The 19,827-nt window shown below is 38.9% G+C and overlaps 1 protein-coding gene across 14 annotated transcripts in view; it reads left to right on the top strand.

Moving 5' to 3' along the window:
• Nucleotides 1-19,582, top strand: part of LOC104419805 (serine/threonine-protein kinase TOR) — a 59,265-nt gene extending 39,683 nt beyond the window's left edge. For 6 of the 14 annotated variants that reach the window (XM_010031581.3, XM_018863013.2, XM_039301708.1 and 3 more), the window contains 28 exons: nucleotides 98-232; nucleotides 355-416; nucleotides 1,058-1,155; nucleotides 1,867-1,976; nucleotides 2,051-2,224; nucleotides 2,296-2,361; nucleotides 9,188-9,256; nucleotides 9,350-9,460; nucleotides 9,913-10,053; nucleotides 10,144-10,269; nucleotides 10,374-10,539; nucleotides 10,612-10,820; nucleotides 12,125-12,343; nucleotides 12,643-12,756; nucleotides 12,835-13,038; nucleotides 13,277-13,357; nucleotides 14,333-14,407; nucleotides 14,491-14,557; nucleotides 14,645-14,805; nucleotides 14,968-15,141; nucleotides 15,275-15,403; nucleotides 15,524-15,607; nucleotides 16,115-16,176; nucleotides 16,249-16,321; nucleotides 16,447-16,581; nucleotides 16,917-17,075; nucleotides 17,154-17,410; nucleotides 18,695-19,582. In XM_010031581.3, the coding sequence (XP_010029883.2) occupies nucleotides 98-232; nucleotides 355-416; nucleotides 1,058-1,155; nucleotides 1,867-1,976; nucleotides 2,051-2,224; nucleotides 2,296-2,361; nucleotides 9,188-9,256; nucleotides 9,350-9,460; nucleotides 9,913-10,053; nucleotides 10,144-10,269; nucleotides 10,374-10,539; nucleotides 10,612-10,820; nucleotides 12,125-12,343; nucleotides 12,643-12,756; nucleotides 12,835-13,038; nucleotides 13,277-13,357; nucleotides 14,333-14,407; nucleotides 14,491-14,557; nucleotides 14,645-14,805; nucleotides 14,968-15,141; nucleotides 15,275-15,403; nucleotides 15,524-15,607; nucleotides 16,115-16,176; nucleotides 16,249-16,321; nucleotides 16,447-16,581; nucleotides 16,917-17,075; nucleotides 17,154-17,410; nucleotides 18,695-18,713 (3,480 nt within the window). In that variant the 3' untranslated portion in view covers nucleotides 18,714-19,582. Of the gene's footprint in view, nucleotides 1-97; nucleotides 233-354; nucleotides 417-1,057; nucleotides 1,156-1,866; nucleotides 1,977-2,050; nucleotides 2,225-2,295; nucleotides 2,362-9,187; nucleotides 9,257-9,349; nucleotides 9,461-9,912; nucleotides 10,054-10,143; nucleotides 10,270-10,373; nucleotides 10,540-10,611; nucleotides 10,821-12,124; nucleotides 12,344-12,630; nucleotides 12,757-12,834; nucleotides 13,039-13,276; nucleotides 13,358-14,140; nucleotides 14,292-14,332; nucleotides 14,408-14,490; nucleotides 14,558-14,644; nucleotides 14,806-14,967; nucleotides 15,142-15,274; nucleotides 15,404-15,523; nucleotides 15,608-16,114; nucleotides 16,177-16,248; nucleotides 16,322-16,446; nucleotides 16,582-16,916; nucleotides 17,076-17,153; nucleotides 17,411-18,694 lie in introns of those variants that run through there. The other 8 variants (XM_010031582.3, XM_039301706.1, XR_005546513.1 and 5 more) reach the window with 8 other exon arrangements.
• The last annotated feature ends 245 nt before the right edge of the window (nucleotides 19,583-19,827 follow it).

The raw sequence follows: 19,827 nt of genomic DNA, 5'->3' as shown, positions 1-19,827 counted from the left end.
CTGATTGCTCTGACATTTTGCCGTTAGTGTGGCAGCATCAATTCTGGTTTTACTTGATTGAATGACTCTTTTATTTTTGGTCGTTGTGCCGTTGCAGTTTTTTGCTTTTGCAAAGGCACTGCATTACAAAGAAATGGAGTTTGAAGGTGCACGCTTCAAGGAGAAGGGTGTTAACCCTGTTGCTGTAGTTGAAGCTCTAATACGTATAGATAATCAGCTACACCAACATGAGGTCCGCTTTCATTATTTATGCTTGTTGACAATCTATATATTGCTTCATGAAGTTGATTATGTCTGCTCTCAGATTTTCATCACACGATCATTGTATTAATGATAAATGATTCCTACCATTAGGCAGCAGTTGGAATACTAACCTATGCCCAGCAAAATCTGGATGTGCTACCGAAGGAGTCATGGTGATGTTGAGCTTGACTATTCAATTGGATTTGGTGTTTTAGTTCGTGCTTGCGTGCTTTGCTTTTAATCATGGTTTTAGCTTTTCACTGTAGCCATGGCTTTTGGTTTGTGGCATGTAACATCTATTTTGGATTTAAAAATTGCTTTATTTAAATAATTGTGATATTGAACATCTTGAATATCAAAAATATAAAATAATTATTTCATTTATAGCCGTTTAAATTTTCTTATATATGCTTTCCAAATAAACTGCTTAAGTGAAAAGCTAGTAAGTATGTAACCCAACTTCTGGCTTCTATGCCAAAATCCCTAGGTTTGACAATATTGCATGAGCATCATAAGCCCAAGTCATCAAATAATGCAGTGTCCAATTATCAGTCATAGTGTACCTTCCATGTACAACGACTTCTGCAACTTGCTCCATTTTCTTTGTGATTTTGAATGTTGAACATTGACCCACTACACAACTGGATGGCTAACTGTCATTTCTAGTTTGACACCACATAGATTGATGACATGATGTGTAATTCTAACTCAATTCCTTTTCCGCATGATGTACGTCCTTTCTTGGTCAATATGATAAAAAGTAGACCTTACCCAACCCATTGATGTGAATGCTTATAAAGGCCTGTCTTCTCAGGTATGAGAAATTTCAGCTATGGGATGTTGCTCTGGAGGCATATACTCTCAAGGCATCTCAGGCATCTAGTCCACAAATGGTTTTAGATGCTACATTAGGTTAGTCATTGTGTGTGTGCATATAGTTGTTGTGGTAGCAAGTCTTAACTTATTATGCCTATAATCTTTGGAAGAATTTTCACGTTTTAGAGATTTTTCCATAGTCCATCAGACTGTAGGTCTTCTTGGAAATGAACCATCTCCCCATTATAGAGTTATGCTCTCGGGATGAACTTCAAGAGCTTACATGAGACGTGTATATGGACACCAGTCTTTGGATGGTGCATATTGTGTTCAGTCAGTACTTTGAGAACAGAATGATTGACTGTGCACAAGTGTGGTTACACAACTGATGTGGCAGGAAAGGTTTTACACTGATGAAGTTTGGGAACAAAAGTGGATGGCACCTGCAAATGTTATAGTCATAAGAGATGTTAAAATGCTCGGTGCTTGGTAAAGTCGATTTATAAATTTAACCATTTATCATATTAGTTGCTTTCCTTTTCTAGTCTCACTTGGAGTTTACCCTGTTTTGTGTAGTCTCTAGTTAGTGCAACATGTATAATGTTGCAGTGACCTTTCCCTGAGTAGAATGATGCTTTGTTGATGGACAATTTGGATCGAATTGAAAGTGCTCTTATCTTTTTGCCATTGAGCAGGTGCTTGATTTGGGTTTTCTTGTTGCTAGATGTTTATAGATACCTAAAACATGTATTTGTCAGAACTTTACTGCCCCTTGTTCCTAGATCAATCCACATGTGTATATCTCAGGCCGGATGCGATGCCTTGCGGCTTTAGCTAGATGGGAAGAACTCAACAATTTATGTAAGGAATATTGGACCCCTGCTAATCGAGCCGCCCATCTAGAAATGGCACCGATGGTTAGGATTTTCTTTGTATCACTGCTCCTCTTCTTCCTTGTTACGTATTTTTAATTTTGTTGTGTTACTCAAAGGCTGCTAGTGCTGCTTGGAACAAAGGAGAGTGGGATCAGATGGCAGAGTATGTCTCTATACTGGATGATGGCGAGGAAACTGAGTTTCGAGGTTTAGGAAACTCTGCTGCTGGTGTTGATGGCAGTAGCAATGGCATGTTCTTTAGGGCTGTTTTACTTGTGCGCAGAGGGAAGGTAGTTTGCTGTGCACTTCTGTCTCAATTGTTTAGATGTATTCAGCATTGACCTCCTCTTGTACCTTGCAGTATGACGATGCCCGTAAATATGTTTACAGGGCCAGAAAGTGCTTGGCAACTGAGCTTGCTGCTTTGGTAAGTTTCCTCTATCTTAAGAGCTCAATCCTTTTAGTGAAATTTCCACAATCAAAGTTTGTGCAAACAATTGCTGCTGCATTTCTTTCTCATGCGTATTTTCCGTCATGCTGGCCACCCATTTTTCTCTGGTATGCTCCAGTTAACAGAAGTAAAACTGGTCTCTTTTACGATTTTTATTGATATTGAGACTATGCTGGAAATCAAATGAGTAACTAACTTTTCTGTGAGATTTTAGATGGAGAGATTGTTATTCTCATTCATATCTTCCGGTGCTTTACAATGTTGTATTTATAGGCTAATACACAGATAAATCCTAGCAAACAAAAATAAAGGAAAGAAAGCCTAAAAAAAGGAGAAAAGCTAAAATCCCACGATTTGGTGGTTAACAGCTATAATCCCATGATTTGTGGGATTTGATCAGAATCAAATCGGAATCAAAAACCTCCTAAAAAACCCTATGTATTTACAACCATATAATCTGTCTATTTACAGCTCAACACTCCCCCTCAAGCCGGTGAATAGATATCTTCCATTCCCAGCTTGGAAATTAGCTCATGAAAACTTCCACCATTAAGCTCTTTGATCAAGACATCCACCACTTGCTGTCCTGAAGGAACATAGGATAAGCAAATCAATCCTTCTTCAAGTTTCTCCTTGATGAAGTGCCTATCAATCTCAATATGTTTCGTCCTGTTATGCTGCACAAGATCATGAACAATATTAATTGCAGACTTATTGTCACAAAATAATTTCATAAGATTGCCACTCGACCTTCAAGTCATCAAGAATGATCTTGATCCATAATAACTCACATATTCCTTGAGCCGCTGCCCTAAACTCAGATTCTGCACTTGATCTTGCCACCACATTCTGTTTTTTACTCCTCTAAGTTATTAAATTACCTCCAAGGAAGGTACAATAACCAGTTGTAAACCTCCTGTCAACCATTGAACCTGCATAATCTGCATTTGTATAAGCATCGAGCTTGAGATCTGGGCTCCTCTTGAAAAGTATTCCCTTTCCTGGACTACCTTTTAAGTAGTGTAGGACTCAATGAACAGCCTGTAGATGTGATTCCTTTGGATTATGCATGAATTGACTAATTAGGTTGATGGCATAGGAGATATCTAATCGGGTATAAGTAAGGTAAATTAACTTTTCCACCAATTGCTGATACATTTCTCGATCCACTGCTGCCTCCTCTTTTGCTTTTGTTAGCTTCTGGTTCGGCTCAATTGGAGTTGATACATTTCTCAATCCATTGCTGCCTCCTCTTTTGCTTCTATTAGCCTTTGGTTCGGCTCAATTGGAGTAGCTACTGATTTGCAACCGAGCTTCCCAATTTCTTCCAAAAGATCCGTCACATACTTTAGTACTAAAGTAAAGACCCCTTGCCTAGAGTACAAAACATCAATTCCCATAAAATATTGTAGCTTCCCTAACTCCTTTATTTCAAATTCCTTAATCAAGCACTGTTTCAGCCGCTGTTTCTCCCTTTCATCATTGCCTGTGATTATTATGTCATCAACATACACCAACAATGCTGTAACTCCCCTCATGTCCGAGTGTTTTGTGAACATTGTATGATCTCCCTGACTTTGTTTATACCTAGATGCCTTCATGACTCTAGCAAACCGTCCAAATCAGGCTCTAGGTGATTGCTTGGGCCTGTACAATGCTTTCTTAAGTCTACAAACCTTTTCAGTTGTTTCCTTTCCTTTAAAATCAGGTGGGATGCTCATATAGATTTCCTCTTCCAAATCTCCGTGTAAAAACGCATTCTTTACATCATACTGTTGAAGTTCCCAATCAAAATGAGCAACTAAAGACAATAAAATTCTTACAGTATTCTTTTTAGCCACTGGTGCAAATGTCTCTTGGTAATCCACTCCATATGTTTGAGTGTAACCCTTTGCAATCAATCTTGCCTTGTACCTCTCCACAGAGCCATCTGCTTTGTACTTTATTGTGAATACCCACTTGCAACCAACTAGATTTTTTCCCCTTGGCTTGTCAACAATTTCCCATGTTTTTTTTTTTTTTTTTCGAGTGCTTCCATGTTTTCTTTCATGGCATTCCTCCATTCCTCTTTTGACAATGCTTAAGACAAGGTGTTAGGGACAATAATTATGTTTACTCACAATAAAGTTTCTGCATGATGATGATAACCTATTAAGAGACACATAATTTGATAGTGGATATACCGGTTTCGTGGTGCACTCTCTAGTCCCTTTTCTAATAGGTAAATCAAGATTACTCTCAGGTGTATCATTAAGCTGTTCATCCAAAGGAGATTCAGAACTTATTGTGCTTTCATTGACAATACCGGTAATGGTATTTTGGACCTGCTCTTGTGTTGGAACGGCTGTCCTCCTTGAATACACCTGAGAAAATCTCTTAAAATCATGAATATGAGTTGGACTAGTGGGAATAGGAACAGAGACAGATTGCTGTGTGAGAGATTGTGATGGACAAGAGACAGGATTCAAGATAGGTTCATGAGCAACAGTGAACGAGTTTTGGTTGATAGGGACATTGGACGATAAATCTAAGTTATCAATGACACCAGGGTCCTTATCTTCCATGACTGAAAAATCCCCCTGAAGATAAGATTGTGAAAAATAGGGTTTATTTTCAACAAAAGTGACAAAGATATAATTTTTTAGAAGGAGGATGGTAACATTTATAGCCTTTTTGTGTTTGTGAGTAACCAAGAAACACATTAGATGTATGAAGGTGAGGATAGAACTGATAAAGAACTTCCATAGGGATCTTGTGGTCTAATGTACGTGAGGGTAGTCTATTGATCATGTATGTAACTGTAAGAACAGCTTCCCCTCAATATGCCTTAGGAACTTGTCCGTGAACAACAAGGCACGAGTTGTGTTAAGGAGATGGCCAATTTTCCTTTCAGCAGCCCTGCTTTGTTGTGGTGTATTCACACAAGATGACTCATAGATAATGTCTTTCTTTTGAAAATAAGGGGATGATACTTGATTGAAGTATTCTCTAGCATTATCTAACCGAAAGACCTTGATCTTGACCCCAAATTGAGTTTGAATCATGGAATGAAACAAAGGAGCTACTTACATCAGATTTATGTTTGAGTAAGAAAGTCCACGTGACCCTAGAACAATCATCAATTAGAATGACAAACCAACGAGCTCCAGAGATGTTTGGAATCGTGGAAGGTTCCCAAATGTCACTGTGGATTAAGTCGGAAGGATTAGAACTATGGTGATTGCTAATAAGAAATGGTACACAATTATGCTTGGCTAATTCACAAACATCACAATGGAAGTCTTTAATATTCAAATCTTTAAATAAGGATAGAAACATAATACTCAAGACTTGAAAGGACGGATGACCAAAACGAAAATGATGAAGCCAAATGACTTCTTTATTTGAAGTACTAAGAAATGACAAAGACAGATTATTCATGATCCTTCTTGTAGTGAGAGGTGTCTCGAGGTAGTACAGCCCATTTCGTCCCTTAGCAAGTCCAATCCTTCTCTCCGAGTCTCGATCCTGAAAAACACAGTGAGATGGGTAAAAAACAGCTTGACAATGAAAATCGTTTGTGAGTTTCTGTATTGAGATAAGACTGGCAGATAGTTTAGGGACATGAAGAACATCCTTAAGGACAAGATTAGGTGTGATGGGAATATTTCCAACCCCTTCAACAGTAGCAAGAGACTCATTTGCCACAATAATCTTCTTATTTCTAAGACAAGGTGTATAAGTGTTGAAATGGGATGAGGTGTGAGTCCTGTGGTCGGTAGACCCTGAATCAATAACCCAAGAATTACCTGAGAGTGCTAGTGAGCATGCACCAGAGGGTTTATTAAGAGACACTAACAAACCTCTTAATTTCTCAATTTCTTCATTGCTGAAGGTTGCTTTCTCCTGAACTTCTTCTCGACCAGCTTTCTTAGTTAGGTGGACCTGAGGCCTTGGCTGTGTTGCCTGATTCACCCACTCTTGGCCTGAAGTAGTTGGTCTGCCATTCAATTTCCGGCATTGTTCTTTTGTATGTCTGGGCTTCTTGCAGTAGGCACACCACAAGCTATCCTGGTTGTCTTTCCTTGGTAGGTCACCATTTTCATCAACCTGTCTAGTTGTCAAGGTTTACCCTTCTATAGCTTGTGGTTCTATCATGACGGATCGACGGCTTTCTTCCACCCGAATCAAGGAAATTGTTTCCTCCAATGATGGCACTTCCTCCTTGCCAAGTATTTGAATTCTGACTTGGTCAAATTCAGAATTAAGCCTGGCTAGAACTCAATAGTGATTGAGTTCTTGCCATAAATTCTGCAGAGAATTAGTATACTCGGTAACAGTCTTACCTCCTTGCTTTGTCCCACTGGTTTTCACCTTAATTTCATACACCCGGGCTGCATCACGAGCCTTTGAGTACGTCCATCGAACGGAATCCCAAATCTCCTTTGCGGTTGGTAGAAACATACAAGTGTAGCTTATGGCTGGTTCCATGGAATTCTATAGCCATGACATGATCATGGAATCGGCCTCATCCCACGCATCAAAATCAGGATCTCATTTCTTGGGTCCCGTCCCAAGTAAATGGCTGAGTTTTCCTTTTCCCTTCGAGATACGTCTTGACAAATTGTGACCACTTGAGGTAGTTCTTCTCATTCAATCTATAGGTTGGCCTGGTATTCTAAAGATCACTTGTCATGTGTGTTGAGACGACCTCCTCAAATTGGTTAATGGTAGGATTTGTGACTTTGGGTGTGATTTCAGATGTGGCTATTTTGGAGGGTGAATTTTAAGAAGAGAACAAGGGCAATAGTGCAGCTATGAAAGCTGTGTAAAGAAGAAAGAATTTTTGGAGAATAATAGACAGCAAAGATGATCACCTATCATGTGTCTTGGGGTTCGCCGCTTCCTTCCTTGTTTGGAGCCCAAGATTGGTTCTGTTGGAGGGAGGACTCGACGGGCTTGTACTCTATGGCCTCGGCTTGGGAGGCCATAAAGCAGAAGGAGGCTAGAGTCAATTGGCATTGTGTCATTTGGAGTAATGCCATCCTGCCTCGATACCAACTGAACCTGTGGCTCATCACCAAGCGGAGGTTGCCTACACAGTCTCTTCTCATGTCTTATAGTAGGATTGATGCTATTTCCTACCCATTTTGCAACAAGGTGCCTGATTCTATCAATCATCTCTTTTTTGGATATCGCATTACTTCGAGTATTGCCTTCTTTTGGGCTACTAGATGCAATCTTCCCTAGACCAACGGGACTTGGAAGGAGACTCTCAGTTGCACCATTGCCTAGCTTGCCGGCAATGATTTTTATAAGTGTGTTGCCCGATTTTCTTTTGGGGCACTTTGTCACATCATTTGGAGGAACATGAACAATATTCTTTTCAGGGAGAGCTGTTATCTATTCGTCCATGAAGAAGCATCTCCTCAAGGTTGTCAAGGACAAGACCCTTACCTTTAAGAATGTTGAGGACTATCCTAGGATTAGGCGGATGCAACGCTCGTGGGATGTGGACCCATTATCTTCACTGCCACTGATCGAAGTCTGACTAGATAGGCTTCTCATTGGGTGCTAGGTCGCTTTTGCCAGGCGTTGCTTGCCGTTGGCTTTCCGTTGGTCATTTTGTTGCTTTTTCCGCAGCTTCCTTCCACTCATAATGAGCGTGGTCATTTTGAGTGTAAGTTTTTGAAGTCGTGTTGCTTGTACAGTTTGACCCTCCCTAATATATTGCTTACTTTACCAAAAAAAAAAAAAAAAAAAACAAAAGAAAACAGAAAAACTGCAGCAATGAAGGCTGCAATTGAAATCTAGAAATCTATTTCTAGAGAATAATGGACAGCAACGAAGGCTGAAAAACGCAGCAATGAAGACTGCAATTTTAATTTCAGGAATCTAGCCTAGAGCTCTGATACCATATGAGATTTTAGACGGAGAGAAATTGTTATTCTCATTCATATCTTCTGGTGCTTTACAATGTTGTATTTATAGGCTAATACACAAATAAATCCTAGCAAACAAAAATAAAGGAAAGAAAGCCTAAAAAAAAAGGAGAAAAGCTAAAATCCCACGATTTGTGGGTTAACAGCTATAATCCCCTGATTTGTGGGATTTAATCAGAATCAAATCAAAATAAAAAACCTCCTTAAAAATCCTATGTATTGACAGCCATATAATCTGTCTATTTACAACTCAACATTTTCACTAATAGGCGTTAAGGTTTCCTACATCTCTAAAAGAATATGTCCAAGAAATTGACAAAATTAACAAAAGACGGCATGATGTATGGTATTTGTTAGCACCATAACAGTGGTTTGTAATGGTCACAGGGGCCACCGTTTCCATTATGTAATGGCCTTTACAGACTGATTTGTGTTTCCTTGGTTGTAACTGCTCACTGTAGCATTTGGATCTGCACATTGTGTTTTACAATTTTTTGATGGCACTGGGTAGACCTCCTGGTCAGAATAAGTTTGAGAGGGCTTATGGCACTCGTATTAGATGATGAAAGAAACATCGAGTATATAAGTAAAATTTGTTGATGGAATCTTTCTTGACCTCCTTTGCTGCCTTGGATGATCATGAGTCTAAATCTCTCCTAATGCCAGGAAGCGGTATCTGTTGTGACTGGTAAACAGGAAGAGAGTTTTTGAACACATTGGTGATAAAATTCATATCTTGCTTCTTGCTAATTATCTGGAGTCTCTTTGTTAACTTTGGTAAAATCTTCCATTATCTAGACCATGGGAGCTTTTTCTGGTTGTATGTTCATATAAAGTGGTTTCAGTTTGAAACAAATTTTAATTTGTTGATACCTGCATAGGTCTTGGAGAGCTACGATCATGCTTACAGCAACCTGGTCCGTGTTCAGCAGCTTCTGGAACTTGAAGAGGTTTAACCTCATCTCATCATTTACAATAGTTGAGGTTGGTTTATGTGATCAATGGAGTTACTGCTTTTCTTTCATGTTCAATAATCTTGACAGGTCATCAATTACTCTACTCTTCCTTTGGGAAACCCTGTCGCTGAAGGTCGGCGAGCCCTTATTCGGAATATGTGGACTGAGCGCATTAAAGGAGTGAAAAGAGACGTTGAGGTTGGCTATGGGATAGCTCACTAGGTTTTTTATTCTATCATATTCCACTCATGGATCTATGACCATTTATACAATCCTCTTGCCTTGTAGGAGGTAAAACGAAAAAGCTGTGGTACTGAGAACAGTCAAAATTGAACTGATTAAGTTTTTCCCATAATTTCACATATTAACATCTGATAGGATCATATCTCACAAATGGATGGATTTTAGCGTCTAACTTATTTGATGTTTTTTTAATGTAACATTTTAATCTTATTATCCATCTCTCCGGGATTGACTTGTTTAAACTTATTTGCATTTACCTTGCAAATTGTAGCAAAATTAATATTCTTGTTGCTAGAAGTTATATGGCTATCTGTTTATTTTAGACTATAACATTTTTCATGAATTATGGTACTTCTGTTCTGGTGTATTTTTTCATCTCTCACTTCTTCCCAACGCTTAATTGACAGGTCTGGCAAGGCCTCTTGGCTGTTAGAGCACTTGCTCTACCACCGACAGAAGATATTGAAACTTGGCTCAAATTTTCTTCTCTTTGTAGAAAAAGTGGACGAATTGGTCAGGCTAGATCTACCTTGATTGAGCTCTTGCAGGTGAGTGGGGTATCTTTACAGCAGTGAAACAAAAGAGGCATGCAGATTTTAAGTTTATCACGATCTGACATGTTTGGTATAAACAAGCAGTTTGACCCCGAAACATCTGAAAATGTGGGATACCGTGGTCCTCCACAAGTAATGCTGGCATACTTGAAGTACCGGTGGTCTCTTGGTGATGATATTAAGCGAAAAGATGCATTTATTAGGCTTCAGGTCCAATGACTTTATTTATAGAATCATGGGCAAATGTATCACATAATTGCCCTGTCTGATTTCCTTGCTGTGTTTTTTACTGGGGCAAAAATATGGTTTTACAGAATTTGGGTGTAGAGCTCTCGAGTGCAACGAAGCCTCAGGTGATTTCTCCAATGGGTCTAACAAGAAGTAAAAGTCCTGGCGGTCGACTGCTCGCACGTGTATATCTCACACTTGGTTCCTGGCAGTGGGCGCTTTCTCCTGGTTTAGATGAAGAAACTATAGAAGGTAATCCTCTTTTGTTGGTCCCTACTGCCGAGATCACTTGGGTCATTATGTAATAAGCTCCTTCACTTGCAGAAATTCTCAATGCATTTGGGAAGGCCACCCGATGTGAACCAAAGTGGGCAAAAGCATGGCATAAATGGGCATTATTCAATACTGCTGTGATGTCGCATTATTCTTCAATAGGTTATCCCAATGTTGCTGCCCAATTTGTTGCACAAGCAGTAACTGGATATTTTCGTTCGATTGCCTGGGGGGCTAATGCAAAAATTGATAGTTTGAAGGTAACAAAGTCTATCTCCCTTATGAAGTATTCTACAGATGCTGTCTTCAGTGGTCTTTATGTCCTGATGTGATGCAAGATGGCTTTACTTCTGTTCAAGAGAAACATTTCCTGATCATCTGATGCACTTTTTCCCTGTAGGACACTGAAGTTGTAAGTCTGGATTTTTTTCAGTCCCTTGATATTGTGCACCAAAGTCGTTATTTTGGATGGCCTTATCTGTGACATTTGTGGTCAGGATGAAGATAAATATATCACTCTCCTTTCAACATAACTTGAGTGCTTATCATTGAGAGATAGAGAGAGAGGACCCCCTTGCCCCCCCTGCGCACGGGGGCGGCGGGGGGGAGGTGGTTGGGGGGGAGGAGGAGCGGGGAGAGAGAGGGAGAGGTGTTCTTGATGATTAAAAGAACCTATTTAAAAATCAAAGTTGGAAAATGCTAGAATATTTAAATGATGAACCACGCATTAATTTAATAGCTTAATCTTTTAGAATAGTTGGCAGTAGTCTTATAAAATCATACATGGTATCAGAGCTAGAGGTCCTGAATTCGAATCTTTGGAGGCCCCATTTATCTCCCCAATTGAATTTCCACACGTAGTATTAGGCAAGAAAAAGACTGGACTAAGCACGAGGGGGAGTGTTAGAATATTTAAATAATAAACCCCGCATTCATCTAATAGTTTAAGCTTTCAGAATAGTTGGCGGTAGTCTTATAAAATCATACAGAAATGATGCCCTTCATGTGCTTTATTTTCGAGCGTCCTACCAAAATGCATTATATCTAGCAGAACAGTTCTGTGAAGGGGGAGGGGATTGCTTTACTTTATTGTGCAATAACAGTGGCCGAAGGAAACCTCACTTCTCACCTCCATGTGTATGGCTGAAAACATCTTCCTATAGGATGGACAAGTAGTATATGATGACCGAAGTGTTAATTGATGGACTTTCACTCTGAAACTTTGCCTATAATTTTTCAAGTGGTTGCCTAGTTATATCCTTTACTCCCTGTATATTTTTGTTGGTTGCACTCAACCTGTTGAAAGAAACTATAAGAATGTCCAAACACATGCTGCCTTTCTGCAAAATACCTTGCTTTCTTTTGTGAGCATGTGTGGGCAACTGAATAAATAAATATACAGAAGGAATTATCTCTACTATTGATTTGTCAGTCTGAATGAGTCCACATGAATGGTTTTACTCTTTGAAGATCATACTTGGTTCTTTGGCATGGAGATTACCAAATCATGATTGTTTTCTCATCATAACACTACCCACAGATGTCTAATTTCATTTTACTTCAGGATATACTTTGTCTTCTTATGCTGTGGTTCAACCATGGAGCTACTGTAGAAGTTCAAATGGCACTGCAGGAAGGATTCACTCTTGTAAAATTCAACACATGGCTGGTTGTGCTGCCACAAATAATTGCCAGAATTCATTCAAACAACCGTGCTGTTTTTGAGCTTATCCAATCACTTCTAGTTCGTATTGGACAAAGTCATCCACAGGTTTGCAATGAGGTTTCCAAGCCTGCTGTAATCTCCATCTCTAGTTCTTTTCTGCTTGTGCTTATTGGATCAATGGCCTTCTAGAATTATTTTTATCAATCCCTCTATTACATGCCGGGTGAAGTTGTCTTGTGTTTCTCATTTTAAAATGACTAAAAACATATATTTCCCCCTAAGAATGATGTCGGAGGTGGTATGTGCAGTTTTATGCTGTTTGGCTTGGACACTCACTTGCTTCAATCTCTATATGTGTTGTCCTTTTCTGCCTGTGGGGTCTTCTTTCCATTGAATTATTTTAGTTTTCTCCCTAGGCCATTGTGTACCCTCTTCTGTTGGCGTGCAAATCGATAAGCACTTTTCGAAGAGCTGCTACTCAGGAAGTTGTTGATAAAGTACGGCAGAACAGTGGTGCGCTTGTAGAGCAGGTGAAAAGTGCTTTAACCCTGTACAGTTTTGGTGTGCAAGTTGCTTCTGCTGATCTTGAAGGTAAACCTTTTTGATAGGCACAACTTGTGTCAACAGAGCTCGTCAGGGTTGCAATTCTTTGGGATGAAATGTGGCATGAAGCATTGGGAGAGGCTACTCGCCTCCATTTCGGGGAGCATAATATTGAAGCTATGCTAAAGGCGCTGGAGCCATTTCACGAATTGCTCGAGGAAGGGGCTAGGAAAAGCAATACAACCATCAAACAGAGGGCATTTATTGAGGTTGCCATCTGAGCATTGTCTACAGATAGATACATATTGTTTATATCTCTAGGATGTTTTGTTTTGTTTGTTTGGTCATGATGATTGCATATGCTCAGGTGGAACTCCTAATCTTTTAACAGTGTTGTACTTCTACGCATCTGCATGACCTCAAAATTCTTCATTTCAACTCCTGTGGATTACCAGTTATTCCGGACTGTCATAGTCTAATTAGATGTTTCTTCCTTTTACAATCCAGGCTTACCATGCGGAGTTGATGGAGGCATATGAATGTTGCATGAAATATAGGAGAATCGGTAAAGATGCAGAGCTTACACAGGTACAAGTCCTCATCCATAAAATGGACATTCTCCTGTGTCAGATAATGCTATCTCTTTAAGTATATTTACTCAATGATTTGGAGGATTATTAGCATTGGATTTTTTGGCGTATGATGGTGTATGCAATTACAGCTATTGCTGATTATTTGCTTTCCATGTAACATCCTGAGAATTTGTCCTAATGAAGTTCTGCCTGTTATTTTTTGCACTAATTCTTGCCAGATTGTTCTCTGGGTTGTCATTTGGTTTTAAAGTTCTGCTTGATGAAAAGATTACTAAAAGGACTAAAGGAGAGTTTATTTCTTGGACGAAACATGTTTCCTTTCCACATTATTGAGTTGACTGACTATTCTCTTTCATGCTGATAGCGTCATGTTGTCAGACGCATCAAGCACTCAAAGGGTGCGGGGATGATATTGCTTCTTTTTATCCCATCTGTCTGCACATGCCTTTGGATTATTATTTTTACCTTTTTTGTTGCGTAAATTGACTAAAATAACATCAAAAGAGTAAAAAACGAATAAACAACTCATAATTATACGATGACGACAACAAACTAGCCTGATCATAGATTGCAGCTATGCTTCTAGTCTTCCGGCAATTGATATTCTGAATGCAGTTTTGTTTACCATGAGTTCATAATTTGAAGAGATCATTTCAGTTGTTAATGACCATAGCCTTTGATAGTCTATTAGGAAGAAACCTTGGGTAACATTAACTCTTTGGGATGTAATAAAAAAATTGTGTGGTCATGTGAATTTGTGTAGTGCCTGCTTGCACAGGACATAATGCCCCTCTCCTAAAGCAGTCTTCCAGATTGGTAGGATTCTTTGCCAAGACCAGGGCTTGATCAACTGATTGAATATAACCACTTCCCTAGCCTCCTTTCAATCAGGGTTCTACCGATCAATTAAGAGTTTCTGAATATCAGTATTCCCATATGATACTTATAATATGTGCTACTTCTTGACCAGGCATGGGATCTTTACTATCATGTATATAGGCGAATAGACAAGCAGCTTCAGAGTCTTAGCACCCTGGACCTCCAGGCAAGAAGTAGATTCTTTGTCATTAACATTTTTACTCAATATCGTTGCCATTATGCGCTGACCCCTATTTTGTGGATTATTAGTCTGTCTCACCAGAGTTGTTGGATTGTCGCAACTTGGAGCTTGCAGTGCCTGGGACATACCGTGCAGGTGAAAAAGAGAGAGCTAACTGATAATTTATTGTTAAAGGGGAAATAAGTTACTTTATTCGATACCAACAAGGTGTTTGTTTTCCAGATGCACCATTGGTGACAATTGCATCATTTGCTCCTCAGCTGGTTGTGATAACTTCCAAGCAAAGGCCTCGAAAGTTAACTATTCATGGGAGTGATGGCGAAGATTACACTTTTCTGCTGAAGGGACATGAAGATCTACGTCAGGAAGAACGTGTCATGCAGGTTCATCTTGATTTTCTTGACATTATCCTCTTTTTGCACCATTATCAGGCATTTGGTGGCTGAGTCACAATCAGACACATTGTTTTTGCTCATACTTTTTGTGTTGGCACTTTCTCTTCGTCAAGTGAACATCCACACATCCTAACAAGATTCTTCTCTCAGCTCTTTGGTCTGGTGAACATATTGTTGGAAAATAATGGAAAAATGGCTGAAAAGGATTGGTCAATACCAAGATATTCTGTGATTCCATTATCCCCAAATAGTGGATTAATTGGATGGGTCCCAAATTGTGACACTTTACACCAACTGATTCGAGAATATAGAGATGCCAGAAAGGTCGGTTGACTTCTATATCATCTTCTTGTCAGTAAAATCAACACTTTGTATTAATCATTTCTGTGATTGAGCAGTTTTGTTTGGTCAAAGGGAAGCTGCCTTCATTCAAGAAATGTTTTGTTCTTGTTAACAGATCCCTCTCAATGAAGAGCACAAATATATGCTAAATTTTGCCCCAGATTATGATCATTTGTCCCTGATAGCCAAAGTTGAAGTTTTTGAGTATGCCCTACAGAATACAGAAGGAAATGACCTTGCAAGGGTAATCTATTGTTACCATTTTTTGGGGAAGAGGAAGGGAAAGGGGGAGAGTTTGGATATTTTGTCTGATATCTATGACCAATGATTTTGAGCTCATAATGTCCTCTTTGGATTTTGGTAGGTTTTCTGGTTGAAGAGCCGCACTTCTGAGGTTTGGCTGAAGAGACGGACTAATTACACTCGGAGCTTGGCAGTCATGAGTATGGTATATGCTTTCTGGCATCTCATATGAAGAAAAGAGGAAGATGTTTCTCTTTTTTCTCATTCTGCAAGAACTGTAATTAGATGCCAAAGAAAATGTAATATTATCTCTTAGAATATCCACGCTAAGCACTTAGACATGTGGTCTGATATAAAATTAGATGTGCTTTCTGTGCAAAGAGTGTGATATATCCATTTATCCTTGTTTCTTTCTATTTAACTTCCTTATTTCAAATAGTCTGGCCCTCATCATATTATTGGTGTCTAACAAGGAGAGAATATCATGTGATTACATGGACAAGAATCAGTGGGTTCTCAAATGTAGGTGTATATAAACAGGTTTGAATATCTGGCCAGAGTAAAAAAATTGATTTTGAATGGCATCATATATGAAACGTTCAGATTCAGCACTTTGGTGGGAAAACAATATACGGTTGCTTTTTTTAACTTGATAGGACTTGAATTTGCAGAACTTTGTGCTAGATTTACTAATTTTAGGATTTGATTTCAGGTGGGCTACCTTCTTGGCTTAGGTGATCGCAATCCAAGCAGCCTTATGTTGCACCGTTACAGGTAAATCATGTGCAGCAAGGAAGAAGGTTGGATTTTAGTCTCAAAGTATCATGTTTGTCTCTTGTGTTGCAGTGGAAAGATCTTACACCTTAATTTTGGTGACTGCTTTGAAGCTTCAGTGCACCGAGAAAAATTCCCAGAAAAGGTATCGTCCAGAATGCGCTTTTTTCTGTGTCACACTCTAACCTAACAAACAAAGCACATTGATGTTAGTTCTGTACATGAATTAAGTTAATTGGGCTCTTCATTAAAGTATATTCTGTGATACAGGTACCTTTCCGCTTAACTAGAATTCTTGTGAAAGCAATGGAGGTCAGTGGCATTGAGGGGAACTTCCGTTCAACTTGCGAAAATGTGATGCAAGTGCTTCGAATGAATAGGGACAGTGTAATGACAATGATGGAGGTATATCTTTCAGAATGGTTCTTTTTGTTTAGTTGCGTCTTAACTTTGGACATGAATTGGTGGAATGCATCATTTAAGCCATAGTTGTTTGTATGTCGTGAATTATGTATCTAAATATTTGCATGGTGGGAGGGACAGAGGAATCATAATTTGAGTGCTGGCATAATTTTGCCCTTCCTTTCTATTTTTTTAGCTAATAGCCATGTGTTTTGAAGTTTGCAATTGCACTGATGTAAAATGCTGCCAATTGTGCTCATGCATTGATGATAGAACTTCTAAAATCATGGTCAATACGACTATTGAAGGAAATTGATTCCTGTTTCATCCGTTTTCAGGTTTTTGTACATGATCCAATTATTAATTGGTGTCTTTTTCCCCAAGTATCAATGTTTGCTAATACTCATGTCCCACCTGTTGTAAATTCTGAAGAATCTTCTCAAAATAGAGAGCTTGCTCAGCCACAGTGTGGTACCAGAGAACGGGAGCTTCTTCAGGTAGACAGATTCAGAAGAGGAAGAGCTAGATACTACCTTGATCTAAGTGATGCTTACATTTTGATATGTTTTGTATAGGTCATTAATCAATTTGATGCTAGTGAGGTGCTGAATGAACGTGCCATGATGGTCATGGCTCGGATGAGTCATAAGCTTACTGGCCATGACTTTTGCAGCTCTCCAGTATCCAGCAGCTCTAACCAACATTCCATGGATCACAGAAATCTATTTTCAGGGGATTCTTGTGAAGATCATGGTTTATCTGTTAAACTTCAAGTTCAAAAGTTGATTATTCAAGCTACATCACATGAAAACTTGTGCCAGAACTATCTTGGGTATGCTGCTGTAATTTCACTTTGTTGGATTGTGCTGATACTGTAGCTGTCTTACATGCATGTGATTTATGCTTCCAAATGTCTTGAGGCTTGTCTTGATTGCTATTAGGAGCCAAAATGGCTGGGTTGGAAGAGGATGTTGGTTTAATTTTCCTTACTGTATTTAGATTCTTCCATGCACTGCACGAAGCTAATTTTCTAACTGTACTTGTGTTCCAGGTATAGATTTAATCCTTAGCAAATTTAAGATGATCTGTGGAAAATGGGTAGCTAGTCCAATTCTAGGTTTGGTGGTCGGGGTACCTGTATTTTGGCATTGTATATTTTGTCGTTTCTAAATATGTTTTTGAGTTTACAAAGGTCATTGCTTCTGCAAAAGATTTTGGAGAGAGTTATACAAATTAGGAAATCAAGTTTTCTAGGATTTGCTTATAGAATAGTTTAGATCTGTCGACCACAAACTGAGCCTTATCCCACTAAGTGGGATTGGCTGAATGAATTCTATTATTCCATTGAGCTCGATGTGTCATTAGATCCGCTGGAAGTTCTAAATACGTCTTTCTTTGAAGTCATTTCCACATCTTTCTAGGTCTTTTCCTTCCCCTTTGAACCCATGTGTCCATTCCCTTGCTCAAGTCTCCTCACTGGGAATTCGGAGTTTTGTTCAGCACAGTCAAATTATCTCAAATGACCTTCTCTTATCTGGATCTCGATTTCTATCAAGGGACGACAGAAATCATAGACTTGCTTATCCTGTTGACTTGAATTGTAGCTAAACTGTAAGAGAGATTTTCACGCTCGTGTTATTCTCATTCTAAAATCCATGTCTTGTGTTTCTCAACTGTTCTAAGAGCAAAGCTATTCCAATGTTTAGTTCTGCCATATCTGTACTAGAGAAGCAATGGTTGGGTGGTCTCAAGGAATGCTTATCTACGTGAACCCTGATTTTTCATGGTTTGCACCAATAAAAGAGTCCTAAATGAATTCCAATTGAAGAGAAGAGGTTTAGAGGGGCTGCTTGTTTGGTTGTGTTTTAGGAGTTGGCATAACATCTTTGGGAGTAGTCAGCTGTTTTTTCCATTTGATGCTTAAGGTTATGAATCTATTGGTTCTTTCTAGACCATGTGATAAAGTGTCTTGTCTTTGCTTGAGACTGTTTGGAGAACTGAACTCTTGGGCCCATCATAAGTCAGTCACTTGCCAAACCATCTTTGGCTTTGAAATTATCCATTTTTTTCCTACAACTGTTATTTAGTCTAATTATCTGAATTCTGTTCATTACAGGTGGTGTCCTTTCTGGTGAGCTGAAGATAATCATATGTTGTATATATCTTGTGCATAGCTGGGATTTGTCTAGGTACCTCAGGTAGCATAATATATTATACGGATTATTTGCAGTCTTTGTACGCAAACTCATGGTGTATAGATGTCTTTACCAAAAAAAAAAAAAAAACTCATGGTGTATAGATGCAATCTGAATTACTGGAGTACTGAGTAGTTGTGCATAGGACGGGCAATATATTTTGTCAAGAAGCAACGTTTAAAGGGTTGATGTGATGACAACGTACAATGGAGATCACGAAGGCAACGGCCACAACTTATCTAGGCTGACAAGGCTTTTGTTGATGAACACGGGCTATCATAGATTATGGATTAATTGCCTAGATGTCAAGCTTATCCAGTAGGGAGGGAATGAAGCCATCAATAAAAGTCCAAGTGGATATATATGGACTCAACGTATAAGAGGAACAGAGAACAAGTTTTGGGTAGGCAAAATTTCTTGCTTCGCCCCAGCGATAAGTAGAGAGTCTAGTTGCATCAACGTTTTCTCAACAGTGAACCATCGGATCTTAGGGTTTCACTTTTGGACTCGGTTATTGCTGTGGTGGCGTCATCAATGTTGACGTTCTTATGTGAGAGAGTGACTCCATTCATCCATATCCTGAGCTAGCATGTGCTGTCTGGCACTCTGCACAGAGATAAGACCTCTCAAAATGGGTCGACCCATTTATTGACCCATGTATAATTGGTTGAGTTATTATATGGGTTTGTTACATTTAACAAATGGGTCGTAAATGAATTTAAACATAGTATGTGTATTAAAAAGGTTACAAATGGCTTATAACTTGTTTAGATCCAACCCACTTTTACAAATTTCTCTTTATTTTCTTTTGTTCTCATTTAATCTTGTGCTTACTCCACATTCTAGCCATAGTTTGGATGTGAGTTTTGCTAAATTGGGTTAAATAATGAAGTGTTATAGTAATATGGATTGAATTGAATATGGATTATTAGATTTACATTATTTGGAAACGGACGTATTTGGGTCGGATCATTTTTTACCCAATTCAATCTCAATTTAACTCATTCGTTTGATGGGTCTATACAGAGATGATCTTTAAACTATCTTTCATGGC

This window comes from Eucalyptus grandis, chromosome 9 (genome assembly GCF_016545825.1).
Source record: "Eucalyptus grandis isolate ANBG69807.140 chromosome 9, ASM1654582v1, whole genome shotgun sequence".
Lineage (NCBI taxonomy): Eukaryota > Viridiplantae > Streptophyta > Magnoliopsida > Myrtales > Myrtaceae > Eucalyptus > Eucalyptus grandis.
Note: the sequence above shows the minus strand (reverse complement) of the source record. Positions and strands in the feature narration are given on the sequence as shown.